The sequence below is a fragment of the Etheostoma cragini genome, chromosome 14, assembly GCF_013103735.1.
Source record: "Etheostoma cragini isolate CJK2018 chromosome 14, CSU_Ecrag_1.0, whole genome shotgun sequence".
NCBI lineage: Eukaryota > Metazoa > Chordata > Actinopteri > Perciformes > Percidae > Etheostoma > Etheostoma cragini.
In genome coordinates this window covers 8,148,133-8,162,734 of record NC_048420.1, presented here as the reverse complement: position 1 = coordinate 8,162,734, position 14,602 = coordinate 8,148,133, and the positions used below count along the sequence as shown (strand labels likewise).

Below are 14,602 nucleotides of genomic sequence, written 5' to 3'. Positions count from 1 at the left end.
ATTATTCTTCTCCTCCGTCTTCTGTAAAATTTCCGGTATAGGGGAAAAACTAATTGGTGGAGCGGTTCAAGTGACATGCATCACAAAAAAAACACTAGTGGAATGGGATTTGGATGACGTTTTTATTGCAGGATAGTTGTATAACTACAATGTTACTATGTAATGAGAATTTACAGCATTACATCCTCCTCAGGTGGTCCTCTTTTTTTGAGTGCAGTATATGAAGTAAAATGTGTAATCTGACAGCGATGTGAAGTCCATGCCATGGATGTTTCCTCTCATCTCATTGCCTCTTTGAGCCTGTGCTTTATTTTAGAACAACCCTAAAGGCTCACTGCTGCGGCGGGACAGAAAGCTCATGAATATCAGATGCAGCCTGCAGCTCCTGGAGTCCTATCAAGACCATCGCACAAGCAAGCACTTAAAGAAGCCTTCGCTTCCCTTCACACACACCATTTTCTAACTGCCTCTGTTTAGAACCCCCAGCTGTTCCAAGCCCATCCACTTTCATTATTGTCATTAACAGGCATCCATCAGGGAGTAAAAAAACACTTCCTGTCTTTAGGAAGTTGCTTTGTGAAGCCTACGCAATCCGATGATTGAGGCGTCACCTTAATTCATCACCCCGGGTAACGAAAGTAGTTTACTTTAATGACTATCATTGGCATTGTTGTCATGCAGCAGGTCCTTCTCTGGAAGGAAGAGGCCAACAATAAAGTCAGCAGCTCTGGGCTCAATATCATCTCAAACCATATGTACAAGTCTGACGCTGTACACTTACATTTTTCCTTTTCCACATAGCAAAATATAGAATAAGGGGTGAGGGTGACTCTAATGAAAACTGATGTGTCTGCCCGGTTCAGCTCTGAGATTTTCTCGCATTGCACAGCGATGTGAAAGAATAATGTTCTGCCTCTGTTTAAGTGGTGAACGTACACTACAGCTCACAGCTTTGTTTTGCCAACCTTATTCCACACACCAGTCACGATGTTCCTTGTCTGTATGGTTTTCTGTGAATTTTTCTGTGGAATTTACGTTACGTAATTATTTACATCCCGCTGTCTGCCATCATGGTGTTATTACCGTCGGCTGCAAACCGGTTACAAGTTTATTGTTGATCATATAACGCTAAAGTTGATCTTAGTTAACTTTTTACTGGGTTAGAGAGTCTGGGGGCTGTCTTGACTTACAGTAGTTTATAGGCTGTCAGTTGTAGATGCAGTGCACATTACATGATTGTGCTCTGTAAGTGAAAAATAGATTAGATATTAACTTTAGCCATACTTTCCTGATAACCTGAGTATCTCAGAATTCGGGATGTACTGTACTGTATGTTCATGTTAAAAGACAAAATACAGCTATTAACTTGAAAGTAAAGCATTCTTGGTGTTTTTGGTCGCATGTTGTACACTGATAATATACCAAACAACTAATCAAAGCTGAAACTGTATGATAAAAGATAAATTAGATAATAACATATTACACGCTTTAAATGCCTTAGCTATAGCTGTGCAGTATTCTGAGCAGCCTGGATGGAACGCAGCAGGTGATACAACACTCATTAGAAACTTGAGACTTATCTTAGACTGGAGCCCAACAACTATTCAGACGTAAACGATTTAGACTCAAGCTCCGAGACTTGTGAGCATCTCTGCTGACGAGTGTGCTGTAGAACTTTGCTCTAGCTTTGAGTACTGTTCTCTCAACAGCTTTTGGGTTGTTTTTGTACTGTTATCACCACGGCTGACGTTTGTCTCTGGGGCTCTGCTGAAAGCTGCATGCCAATGTGGTTCCATGCAGCCAACCCTGACGGGACTCAGTTTTGATAGACAGTAGAGATAGATTGTTCATCTGTGCATGAAAAAAAAAAAAAAAGAGAGACAGCCTGGTTTGCATGTAATTCCACCGCATTAACCCAAGTCAAATGAATCTGTTAAATTGGGGTAGAAATGAATGTTTCATTGAATGATTAATGAGCGTAGGAGTGAAGATAAATTGTTTTCCTGATAGTTGTAGGTGTAGAAGTATTCTCTTTATTCAAATTGGCAAATCCTACAATACCTTTTTAAACCGACCCAGTCTCACGGCAGTTCCCGAAATTTAATCTATAGAGTCATGTACATGGACACAATTATCCCATTTTTTCCATGATGTCAGCATAAATTTCAAACTTTGCCAATATATTTATATTTATATTTCAAACTGTATGTAATGTAATCTGGAACCTTTTTCATGTCTACACCACATAGCTTTATGGCTTTGAGATTTTTGGAATAATTATGACTTTAACTTTAATCAATTTATTCACTAGATGTTAGCATGGTTTTTCATTTCTTTATTTAAATGTTTTGGCAGTTTTAACCCTTTAAGGTGACAGAGGACATACTCAGTGCAAAGAGAGATACTGGTATTGTTCAATGCATTATCATGAATGGGTTTGTATGATATCGTACAAAACACCAAAACGCAAGATATTGTACGAATCTAGGAGACCGCCGGTTGGTCACATGATGCCGGTAAGGGTTATAGAGATTTGTGACGCCGGCTACACCTCGACCTATGGACCTACGACCTCCGTCACAGCTCGGCTGCATCAACAGCAGTTATGGCTACAGCTGGCTACATTGCTCCGTATAGTTTCAGCAGTTCTTGGTGGTTTAGTTACCCGAGAATAGGTGACTGTGAGCCGGTAAAGGGGCACCGCCAGCTGCCGGTCATTTTTGCGGTGATGAAAGGTTAAGTTAAACCAACACGATTAGTTAGGTTTAGCAAAAAGATTGTGGTTTGGATTAAAACACTACCAAGGGACACACATTTCCCCAGGAAGTGAATCCTGCTCTCTGGCTTGAAAGTCAGGTGTTTTAACGCCCACTCACACGCCCAACCACCCCGGCTTCCTCCTATGCTGCCAGCCATGTTCTTATACAGCAGCCACAGTCAACGTGGGGCATACAGTGTGAATAAACCAGTGAATACTTATGAATTATAGTGCTTAACAATACATAGTTTTTTTAATGTATGGTTCATGAGGACAGGCTGTTGTTGGGAGTTTGGAAATACGGCTATGCTGCCATGGACTTTTGCTCTGGCCTTAGTCTAGAATTGGTCTTCTTTGAACCTGGTCTTGACACACATGTAGCTTGTTTTTCATAGATTTGAGCTGGATGTGTGCTGTCCTGAGTGTTGCCATGCACACACAGTGTGCATGTTACAATACATAGACTAGAACGTAGCTGAAAAGAAACTGAAATAGTAACATGTCACATATGATATTGTTTGGAAGCTACCCTGCAGGGCTTTTGTGCTCGGCCAAATATAGAAATGTAAAACTTGGTTAGAGAGGACAGAAGGGGGAAATAAGAAGAGATAAAACAAAGAAAGCAATAAGGGAGAGAGGGAAAGAAGATGAATCCTCCCAGCAGCTCTCTGTTTGATCTGTGTTCTACTTAACACAATTGGGCCTGTCAGTTTTTTTTTTTTTTACTATGACATTGTTCAAAAGAATTCATTTACGGAGCGGAAAGATGCAAGTGATTACTATTTCTTAGTTTTACAGTTATGTAGAGAAGACTTGATATCTCACTCAGCTAATCAGGAGGTAAAAACACTCTACTGCCAAATACACCCCTAGACTGAACATAGTGATTAATATATCAACATGGCTGGATAGTGAGCCACTGCTCTGGGCGCCCCAGCCTGCAGCATGCATGTGGGACAAGGACTTTGTTATTAATTAGCAATTTTATTAATTACAAATTCGGTTAAAAAAGGAGAAGGCATTAAGGTGGCTCCTGCATTTTCTCATAGAGATTTTTTATGGAGGCTGTAGTAGTTCGGACTGGAGCAAAGCCAGAAGTAAGGTGAGGAAGTATAAGAGCGCCAAATGTCCTGGTAATGGGGTAGGTCGGGGAGGTGGATGGGTAAAACAAACGCAGGACTTTTACCCAGGAGACTGGGGATCATGTCCTGTTTGAAAAGAAAAGGAATCAGAGAGAACAAACGGCGCTACGTCACATTCTGCATCAGTAACATACTGTCTAATTTTTACCCAAACCACAACCTGTTTCTAAACTTAACTAAGGGCGTTTTCACACCGACCTCATTTGGTCTGGCCTTTTGGACTTTTCAGTTTGGTCCGACCCAAAATTGCAGGTGAGAAAGGTGCCCTGGACCACGGTCCGGATCAAAAGACCAAATTCTGGTCCGATCAAAAGAGGTGGGCCCAGCCCGGACCAAACTGAACCAAGGTTCGGTTCTTTTGCTGTATGTAAACACTTTTTGGGTGGTTCGGACTTTCGGCCCAATTACAGAAAGTTAGGCATCTACGTACCATAGAAGAAGAAGAAAAAAAAACGGAAACAATTCGTCATGGAAATACGTGGAGAGAGGGAATTACTAGAACTGTTGGTTCTTTGTAAATTATGGAGTGTGGTCTAGACCCACTCTATCTGTAAAGTGTCTCGAGATAACCATTGTTATGATTTGATACTATAAATAAAATTGAAGATAAAGGTAAAGAAACTGCGGCAACAGTACATAAAGGTTTCCATCAGAAAACGTGATGCGTCAGCAATTGCAAAGGACACTTTTGGTTTCTACGACGAGATGGATACTATTCATGGCACTCGTCCTACAAACTCACCAATCAAGGTGGTGGAGTCTTCCCCATCCTCAAAAGAAACTGCAGTGGGACTGAAAACACTTTGGAAAGTGGTGAGTAGTAGTTGTGACTATTGACATATTTTTTACCCGTCAATATTTCAACTAAATTGACTAGCCTAAACACTAGCATAGACAACACTAAACACTTTTTAAAATATAGGTAGGCTACAATGAAAAACGTTCAAAACAACGAATGAGCTGAGCTATTAATCTTAATGATAGCTCTTATTATATTGTAGATTAGTGGCAATAGTCTGTATCAGCTATCAATCTTATGCATAAATATCTAATTCTGTTCTAAATTCTAAATATGTTCTAATTCATTTTGCATCAGAAAACCCTGTTATCACCAATATAGAGGGAAATGGGCCAGGCTAAACAACACCTCGCAGTAGGAGAAAGCGGAGGGTCAGAGATACTGGAATGGAGATGTACAAGCAGAAGACAGTAGGCAGGAGATTGAGGGTGGAGGCTAAAGATGCAGGAGACAGAGTAGACGTGCTTCAGGATGCCGATGGAGCAGCAGGTAGCCACAAAACCAGTATTTATGAATGTAATGCGTAATGCAAGGAAATCACCAAAGCCAGGCTCCACACAATGCAGCCTCAGTCAACCTCATTCACCTCCCCCAGCTCCCAGTGACTGGGCTGTACAGCGGTCTCCGCACCTAGACCCAACCTATACAAAGCCCTTTGATCTGGCCCGTACACCCTGTATCCAAATGAAAGTGGTGAACCAAGCAACAACAACCAGCAATTTCTTTTAGTTGTAATTGTATTATTACCCAGCACCAATTGTTTTGTGTTGTATTTGATATTAAGTCATATTTTAAGTCTGTTGAAAAATAATAACAGTTATGAAGAAAATATATGAGCCACAATCTCATTGTTCATTTCTGTCAGATTTCATGTTTGGTGCTAAAGTTTAGAAAATAAAGAGCTAAATATGGTATTATCTGACATGTTTGGTACTAATGTTTTGAAAAAAAGAGTTTATTCTTTAGATACATGTCTTTGTTGTTTTTTTTCTTACAAAATTACCAAATATTTTGACCAGTGTCCATACATGTTATAGTTTTTCTATAACATGTTTGAACGGTGTGTCAACCCCTTTTAATCAACAACATTAACATGTAATTAGTAACACAAACAACACAATCAACAATTATTGAACTTGTAATCATAGTAATCTTTCTCTCATATTTGCCCCAACACCAGTGACAGGGTCTTCAGGGTCTGGTCTCAGTCTTGCATCATGATTGTCTTCATTGCCCATGTATTCTTCATTGTGGCTTTCACAGAAATTGAGCAGGATACAGCAGGCATAGATAATGTCACGGATTAAAGTGACATGAACGTTGAATCTTTTTAATAGGCACCTCCATCTTCCTTTCAAGCATCCAAAAGTTCTCTCCATGGTCATTCTGGTTTAACTTAAGCGGTTTGTTCTAGTGTTATCTCTTTGCCTTCCGGATATGCCTTCATTACCCATGGTAGCAATGAATATGTGGCAATCGCCTAGTATCGTAAGGGGTATATCCACCACCTAACATTGTTTCTTGCCACCTTGGCATCAGTGTTCCATTCTGCCCTCGTCGTAAAGGAAGGGGTTTGTGAATAAACGGGCATTATGGACCCTCCCAGGCCAGCCAATGTTGACGTCCCAAAACTTAATGGGGGAATAACTCCGGGGAATAAGCTCCCCAGAGCTAGGTAGGTCAGTAACAAGCGTTTCTGGGACATGGATGCATACAGATGGAAAGAGAGAGGGGAGAGAAGCTCAGTGTGTCAGCTCAGCTCGGTGTGCCGGTCTAGGCGAATGCTGCAACTCCTCATTACCTAACAATAATCTTTATCAAAGAAGAGAGTTTTAAGTTTACTCTAATATGGGGTGATGGTGTCTGTCTGCCGAACCCAGACCGGGAGCTGGTTCCACAGGAGAGGAGCATGATAGTTGAAGGCTCTGGCTCCCATTCTACTTTTAGAGACTCTAGGAACCACAAGTAACTCGGCATTCTGGGAGCATAGTGCTCTAGTTGTCCCCCTAGAGCACTGCGCTATGAACAGGTACTATGAGCTCTTCAAGATGTGCTGGTGCTTGACCATTTAGAGCTTTGTAGGTCAGGAGAAGGATTTTAAATTCAATTCTGGATTTTACAGGAAGCCAATGCAGAGAAGCTAATACAGGAGAAATATAAATATATATATATATATAGTTCTTATCAGAACACGCGCTGCAGCATTCTGGATCAACTGGTCTTAAGGGACCAGGATTTGAGCATCCTGATAGTAAAGAATTACAGTAGTCCAACCTGAAAGTAACAAATGTATGGACTATTTTTCTGCATCGTTTTGAGACCGGATGTTCCTAATTTTGGCAATGTTATCAAGGCGAAAAAAGGCTGTTCTTGAAGTTTGTTTGAAGTGGGCGTTAAATGATATATCCTAAACAAAAATATCTCCTAGATTTCTGACAGTACTGAAAAGAAAAGAAACCTCAGGTTTTTCTTATTGTCTTCTCTTAGTGATGAGTAATAGTCTGATCTGACATTTCTGAGGACTCAATCCTGACATCCAGTAAGCCGGGGCTGAGTAATAGTCCAGCGAATACATGCCTAGTAGTTTCAGGTACTCAGGGTCAAACGGGGTGAGGTTAGGTGTGTGGGGACTAGAAAGTAGCCCCCAACTAATGTATGCCCAGCAGCCCTGTAGCGGTTTAATTTAACCCTATGAACATATAGTCTTTATAAACTCATGCCTTGTACGATTTAGAGCACATAGATGACCTTTACCTCATAAGAAAGTAGAACAGAAGTAGATGAGGAAACTATCCTTTTAAGCTCCTTATTGAATCCATAGAACACCAGCAGCTCTCTATACACATCATCACGAGTGATCCATTTTTCAACATTACACAATTATTTATGAAGCCAGAATCACTTACCAGCTCTGTGTTATTCAAATGTATTGAGGGAAAAATCTCCAAACCGATCCGGAGGCATAATAGCACCATGTCGTCTTCCCAGATTCATGTCCTGGTTTAACAACTCTGAAGGCACAGTAAATGACAGCACAGATTGTTGGTAGAAAGGAGCTGGAGCTGAGGGACATGGGAGACAGAGAAATATGTCTCTTTTCTCTAGCAGCATGGGTAATCCCACAGAGATGGCCAAACAGATAGGAGGAGAAAGAGAGAGATACATATCAACCTAGCCAAGAAAATGAGAGCCAGTCAGGTACAGAGCTGTGCCTGCAGAGGGAACTAGGACAGAGACATACAGACAGACGCAGACAGACACAAACAGACACAGACAGACAGACATCACACTGCACCAGCAGAACAGCAGAGGCTCTTTAGCGGCTGGAAATGAGAAGAAAGGACAAAAATATATCAGAATAAAGAGAGAGAGATCAGTGTCAGCCCTTTACTGTGCTGGTACATTATTTACGATACATGCAGCACTCACACACACACACTCACACTCACGCTCACACTCACACTCATACACACACTGGAATGCATTAAGCATTCTCAGAATAGACAAAGAAACATGTAAATGTAGAAGAATGTGAGGGAGAGGCAGACATTATTCATTAAGATCTCTTACATGTGGTTTGCTGAATCAAAAGATTGTTTTGACGTATGAAGAAGACAACAACGAAGGAACTGAATAGATGAAAATTAAAAAGGCACAGTTTTGAGCCATGACAGATTGGAATCATAACCTTAGCTCTTATCTAGAAACTGTATAATATCATATCAGAATTACAATGCCCCAGCTTTTTGGAAAAACACACATACATATTTTACTAATGGAATAATCACATACGTTAGAAATAAATATGCTAGACACGGTTTAGTATAATATATTTTAACTGCTGATTAAAGCACAGATACTTTTCAGATCATTTTTCCTCTTTTTGTGGCATGTTCACTCTTGAACCTTTGAAATAGTAGTTTGTTGATGTGTTCTGTATAAAACTCAAGTTTGTATTTTAATCATATTGTGTACCTACTAAAAAAAAGGTGTGAACACGGTGAATAGGAAAAAGTTATTTCTATTTTTATATGCAGATAATTCGGTGAAGTCACTGAATCACAGCTTTTATACATAGTTTCTCTAAACGAGTTACAGGGCCACCATGAAAAACACAAGTACTTAAAGTGCTAGCTTTAGGCTGCTTTATGACTTGTATGTGTATAACTTGTATACTGTATTGTACCCTGCATACTGTATAATTAATGACTAATCAGGGTTTTCTCTGGGTCAGCGAGGGAGAGTCCACTAAAAAAGCTTGTGTCGAAACTCTGCTTTTGGTGGTGAATTAACATTTGTGGATGAGAGATGGAGAGAGGGGGAGAGGGGGAGAGAGGGTGGGGAGCGGGAGGAGGAGAGATAAATGAGCGGGGCTGTGTTAAGGGATTGCAAATTCTAAGTGGTTTGTGAAACATCCCTCCTCCTCTCTCTCTCTCTCGCTTCTATCTTGCTTCTCTCTCCCCCTCTCTCTCTCTGTCTCTCTCTCCCTTCTCTCTCCCCCCTCTCACTCTCTCTCTGTCTATCTCCCTCTCTCTCCCCCCCTCTGGCTCTGTCTATCTCCCTCTCTCTGTCTCTCTCTCCCTTCTCTCTCTCTCCCCCTCTCCCTCTCTCTGTCTCCCCACCTCTCTCTCCCGCTGCTGCTGCAGTCAGCCTCAGTGTAACTCAGACTGCGAGCTGCAGACCTCTCCTTCCCATCGTCTCTCTCTCTCTCTCTCCTCTCCTCCGGAAAGCTCGCTGCATTCCTGCAGCGCTGCGACCACTTTTCATCTTGAGATCGACCTTGCTTCCAAACCGAGCGCTCTCCCATCACACGCCATTGGATTATTGAATACAGACATTTATTGTGTGTTTATAGCTTTCCCATCCAGCAGTACTAATGTTGGACAGGAGAGCCGTGTGTATGTAGGCAGATAGATGAGGACGGGCAGGTAAGACCAGAGGATCGGGTCTCTTCGTGTGTTTCCTCACACGCTCAGCGTGTTCAGAAGGAGGACGCAGGGTCACAGCCATTTCTTGTCTCTGCGGAACAGGCTCAGGCGGAACACCACGGAGCCTCCGCCACTTGAGTTTCAGCACCGCGGAGAGCGCCACCAGCTTGGCTTCATCACCAACCTCGGCTTCATAGTCAAGTTCAGTTAGAAAACAGCAACTCCAGCCAATACAATAGTTGGAGAGGACCGTTTGGGTATGGCATGCTAGAGTAGACAATAATAGTTCCCACCGTGCTGAAGAGTTCACAGAAGATGGATGGTATTGTTTTACAATTACATTTGTTTGCCGGCTGTTAGATGCTATTTTTGCAACTCAAATTAAAAATTGTGCTCCTCATGTGAATAAGTATTCCAACGAGGGTCCCATCTCTGAGGAAAACCCACCTGTGCCGCTCATGGGAATCCATCGGTCTTGACCCAAGCACAGTAAAGCCTGCAGACTCCCAGTTGGACAGTACTGGAGGAATAAGCTGCCTGAGCCTTCAGCATCCAGCAGCAATGGCTCGTCTCTGCTCTCTGACCATGACCCTCACTGTCCTCCTCTCCTGCTCCTGCCCAACTCTAGGCAAGAAAAAGCTCTACATCGGAGCGCTGTTCCCCATGAGTGGAGGCTGGCCCGGAGGACAAGCCTGCCTCCCCGCTGCACAGATGGCTCTGGACCTGGTCAATAAGAGGGCCGACATATTGCCGGAGTACCAGCTGGAGCTGATACACTATGACAGTATGGTGAGTAACTAACAGACTATGGTACTACACAATCTATTTCCCTCACTGTATAGACTCATTTTTTTCATTTTGACTACATTGTAATGCATGTTGATCAGAATGAGTAGTTGGTTAGATTAGTCACATGAGACTGCACATGCTGTGGCAGAAATTTAAATGAACAACACAAAAGAAGATGATATGCAACATTCATGCAATATAAGCACCACTGAAGTGTTTTCTAACCCATTAAATGCATGTCTGTCTGGACCGAAAAAAAAGTCATTGTGGTTTGGGTCGTACAAAATTAGGAGTTTCAAAAGGAGAAACAGAATACTATTATCAATGCAGGCACCCTTTGTAAAATAAATTAATGTAACGGCTTTCTTAGTGGTTAATAAATCATTCAGTAAGGTGCTCGAAAAGATCAGTTACAATCCATTCATTAAAAAAAAAAAAACTTTTGGGTTGCCAGTTTATAAAAACTCCCTTTTACCGGTTTGATAACGGAAAAACTCTTTAAGAAGTCACTAACACAGCTTCAGACGTGATGATTTAAACCCCTCACTTATAGCTTACAATCATCTAGAACTACAGACTTGAAGGCTAATTAAAAAGTGTGGGAGCCACAAGCACTTCTTACCATTTCAAACAATAATACATAATTACTAGAAGTAAATGACATTCATGTTATTTTTGTAACCACTGTTATACCATCTAGCATCAAAAACGTCTTCTATAGAAAAATAGTAATTTGTTAACACTCAATAAAACAATTGGTTACAACAAAAGGGACAGAAAAAGTTAAAAAAGTGACATTATTTGTGAGGGTGTCATTTGTGAGGTGAAAGTTTGGAGTCCACACAGCAGACTGTTTCACTGTGGCGATCATATTTCATACCATCATATCTCAACGCTGTGATTACATTTCTCCACATCTGTTTGGCCATCATTGGGATATCATCGAGTCCTCTGTGTGTTGAGTGTTTTAAAATGCAGCATTCAGGTCATAAAATAGGTCACAGCCCCAGAGAGATGTGCTACTGCTACTGTATGGTTGTGTGTGTGTGTGTGTGTGTGTTTGTGTTTGTTTAAGATCAGCAGAATAGGTCGCAGCCCCAGAGAGATATGCTTTCTACTGTATGGCAGCCTCTGTGTGTGTGTGTGTGTGTGTGTGTGTGTGTGTGTGTGTGTTTAGAAACAGCAGCGACTGTGTACAGCTTGCACACACACTCTCTCATAATGGCTTCCTGTCTGCTCACTCTAGAAACTTTCTTGCTCGTCTGTTTTCGTTGTCTTGCTCTCATCCAGAACTCCAAACGTAATAAAAGCAACGCATCATAATCATTTAAAATGTGATCTGTGCAAGAATATAGACCAGGAGACAATGTGGTCAAGGAAACCCAATTAGAAACACAAAGTAAAATAGAAGAGTAGAGACATAAAGATGTCCAGGTCAGGACAATGGATGAGCAAAGAGTGAAATAAGGATTAAAGGACTACTTGATGCTGGCTTCAAAGAGCGGCGCAATTGTGGCATTCATGTGTTAAAAGACCTGACTTCTGACAATACATTGTCTTTTAACCAAGTGGTTGAGAAATAGAATATCCCCAGACAGAACTTCTTTTGTTATCTACGGATAAGACATTAAATACTCAACTGTGGCTTTGCGAGAGCTTAGAGAAAAGTGGGTTACAATCAATGACAATGAGAGGGAAGAAACATGGATCTATGCAAAATTTCGTTTTGTAATCAAGCCAAATCAATACATTTTTAAAATGTTAGAATGCATTCATCCCTCAACCGCAGACATAATTTTGTCACTTTGTCACCAATGTGTCTTAAATGTCAAACAGAGAGTGGTACTCTAACCTGTTGCCTTTGGTCATGCCATAAACTTCCAATATACTGGTCTAATGCCTTGACAGAATTTGAAAAGATACTCGGGCTAAAATTACAGATAGACCCAATGTCTCTTATTTATGGTCTCCTTGCTAGATATGTAGTGTTGAATAACCAGAGACTCTTCTGTATTCTTACATATGCAGCTAGTAAGGATACATTATTGCAGTGGATTAGTGATAAACAGCCATCTGTTGCGCGCCGGCATAAAGTCTTGTTGGATTTAGTATCTCTGGAATACCCGATATGTGTGATACATTTCAAATTAGACCAATTTTATAAAGTTAGGGAACCGTATCTGACTTATTTGGACCCCATTGTCGCTGACATTATGTTACGGGGGTCCCACTGCAGTTTGGAAACGGAATTGTCCCATTACGTCTCATTCAAACTACAGATACACTACCTAATCTGGCCAGCTTGCATAGATTTATACAGGGATTGTTTCACCAGTCACGGGACACTAGGTAGCCTTAATTGTCTCTGAAAAGCAAAAGTCAAATATCTTCTGCATGCCAGTTATAAACAACAGGCTTTTCTGCTGCATGGAATTAAAAGTCTGGTAAATTGTTGTTTCTTAGAACCAGAACTGGTACAGTACATTTAAAAAAGTACTATGCATTACCACTAATACTATCACATTAAATACTATTACTTCCCTTTTCCAAATACATCATGGATTAACTGCTGCCTGGATTACGTTCACTGGCAACAATTTTTCTAATCCACAAAGTGTCTAGTGTCGTTTTTGCACACCTTCAAATTACAAGACTTTGTCCTGCATCTCACGCCATCGGTTTTAGGCTTTTGCAAAAAAAAAGTTCCCATATTAAGAATACAAAAAAAATAATCTCAAAACAGTTCAGTCACTGGTCACTTATGTTTTCAGCCGTCTTTCTTCAGTTTGAATTAATACAGCTGTTTAGACCAGTGGCAACAAAACACGTTTCACACACACACACACACACACACACACACACACACACACACACACACACACACACACACCTGTGACCCAACTAGTTAAGTACTCCAAACAACACTTATTATACTATCAGCTAATCAGTAGAAGGATAAAGATTAGAATTACTCAGAGAATAACTTGATTTTTTTCAAGTATTTGACATTACTAACATAGACTAACCATGTTTAGTTTTAGGCAGACTTAGGCTGCATTTACGTTGCTGTGTTTTGGTTTAAAAAGGAATATAATAAAGCTACTTTTACACATCTCATTCCTCCTGTTCTGGCGTTTCAGAGACATTTCGGAGAGATTTCGAAACACTTTTGACCCGCTTTGGTTTAGAATCTGCGGGGTTATGTTGCAGACTGTCTGAGGACCCTGGGATTACATTAATGATAAAACAGTGACATTAAATCCTCTAAAATAAGTTTAAACTGTTAACGGTAGCTGCCTTATACCTGGACACTCAATCAGGTAGCTAATGTTAACAAAAGATGTGGAGAAACGACCCCTTCCGTTCTTTGTGAAGTCACTGATAATGAACGGACAAGGAGGTAGGGGCCCATTGACATTTATCACAGATAGGATCCACATCAGGGTAGATTATAGCTACTTTTTTTTTTACCACTGGCTTAACCATAATCCCAGAACAGGAACCCTAGACTCCCAACTAGAAGAAAAACACCTCTGCTGATCCTGTACAGATGATAAAGATTATTGCGCAGGTTTATATATATACAAATGTGAGCATAATACCAACAGTTAAATGCACTGAGACAAGGCTGGTGTTTTTTAAAAGCATCACTATGATTGGTTCGAGCTGCTCTGCAATGAATCCCTACTTCAATAGCCGGGAGTCGGCATGACAACAGTTACCAAGACTACTGCAGTTCAAACAAATACAGATTTGGCCCCAAGAAAAAGGCAAGATCATGCACCTAGTATCATTGCACAAATAGGAGCAGATGGCTGGATGATTTCAGCTCGTCTGTGTGAGAAAGCCATATTAAGTGCAGCTAGCCAAATGTAAGAAGTGCTGGCCGGAGCACCCATCGATCACAGACCTCTAAACCACTCCAGCGTGGTGCCAGGCCAGCTGCACATATCATTGAGCATGCTCTGATGGATCTCCCGCTGATCACAGTCGAGCGCCACACGCTGCAACACCCAAGAGGCTAAAAACAACAGAAGAAAACTGCGTCATCAGTGAGTGAACAGAGAAGTGAGTGAACATTTCTCAAGCTTTCCCCAGAGATCTGACGAAAAGATGATTAAATGTCTGTTCAGGGCAAGCAGCGCTGAAAATTGAAGGCAGGTCCCAAAGGTTCAGAGTGGAATGA

The 14,602-nt window shown here is 41.2% G+C and overlaps 1 protein-coding gene and 1 long non-coding RNA gene across 4 annotated transcripts in view; both read left to right on the top strand.

Annotated features, from left to right (window-relative positions):
• Positions 1-14,602, top strand: part of gabbr1b (gamma-aminobutyric acid (GABA) B receptor, 1b) — a 126,180-nt gene that overhangs the window by 66,131 nt on the left and 45,447 nt on the right. For all 3 annotated transcript variants that reach the window (XM_034891695.1, XM_034891696.1, XM_034891697.1), the window contains one exon: positions 10,256-10,416. In XM_034891695.1, coding sequence (XP_034747586.1) covers positions 10,256-10,416 — 161 coding nt within the window. The remainder of the gene's footprint in view (positions 1-10,255; positions 10,417-14,602) is intronic.
• LOC117956603 lies at positions 1,303-4,922 on the top strand. Its single transcript, XR_004659320.1, has 3 exons — positions 1,303-1,402; positions 2,319-2,322; positions 4,907-4,922. It is a non-coding gene; the product is annotated as an uncharacterized LOC117956603 (long non-coding RNA).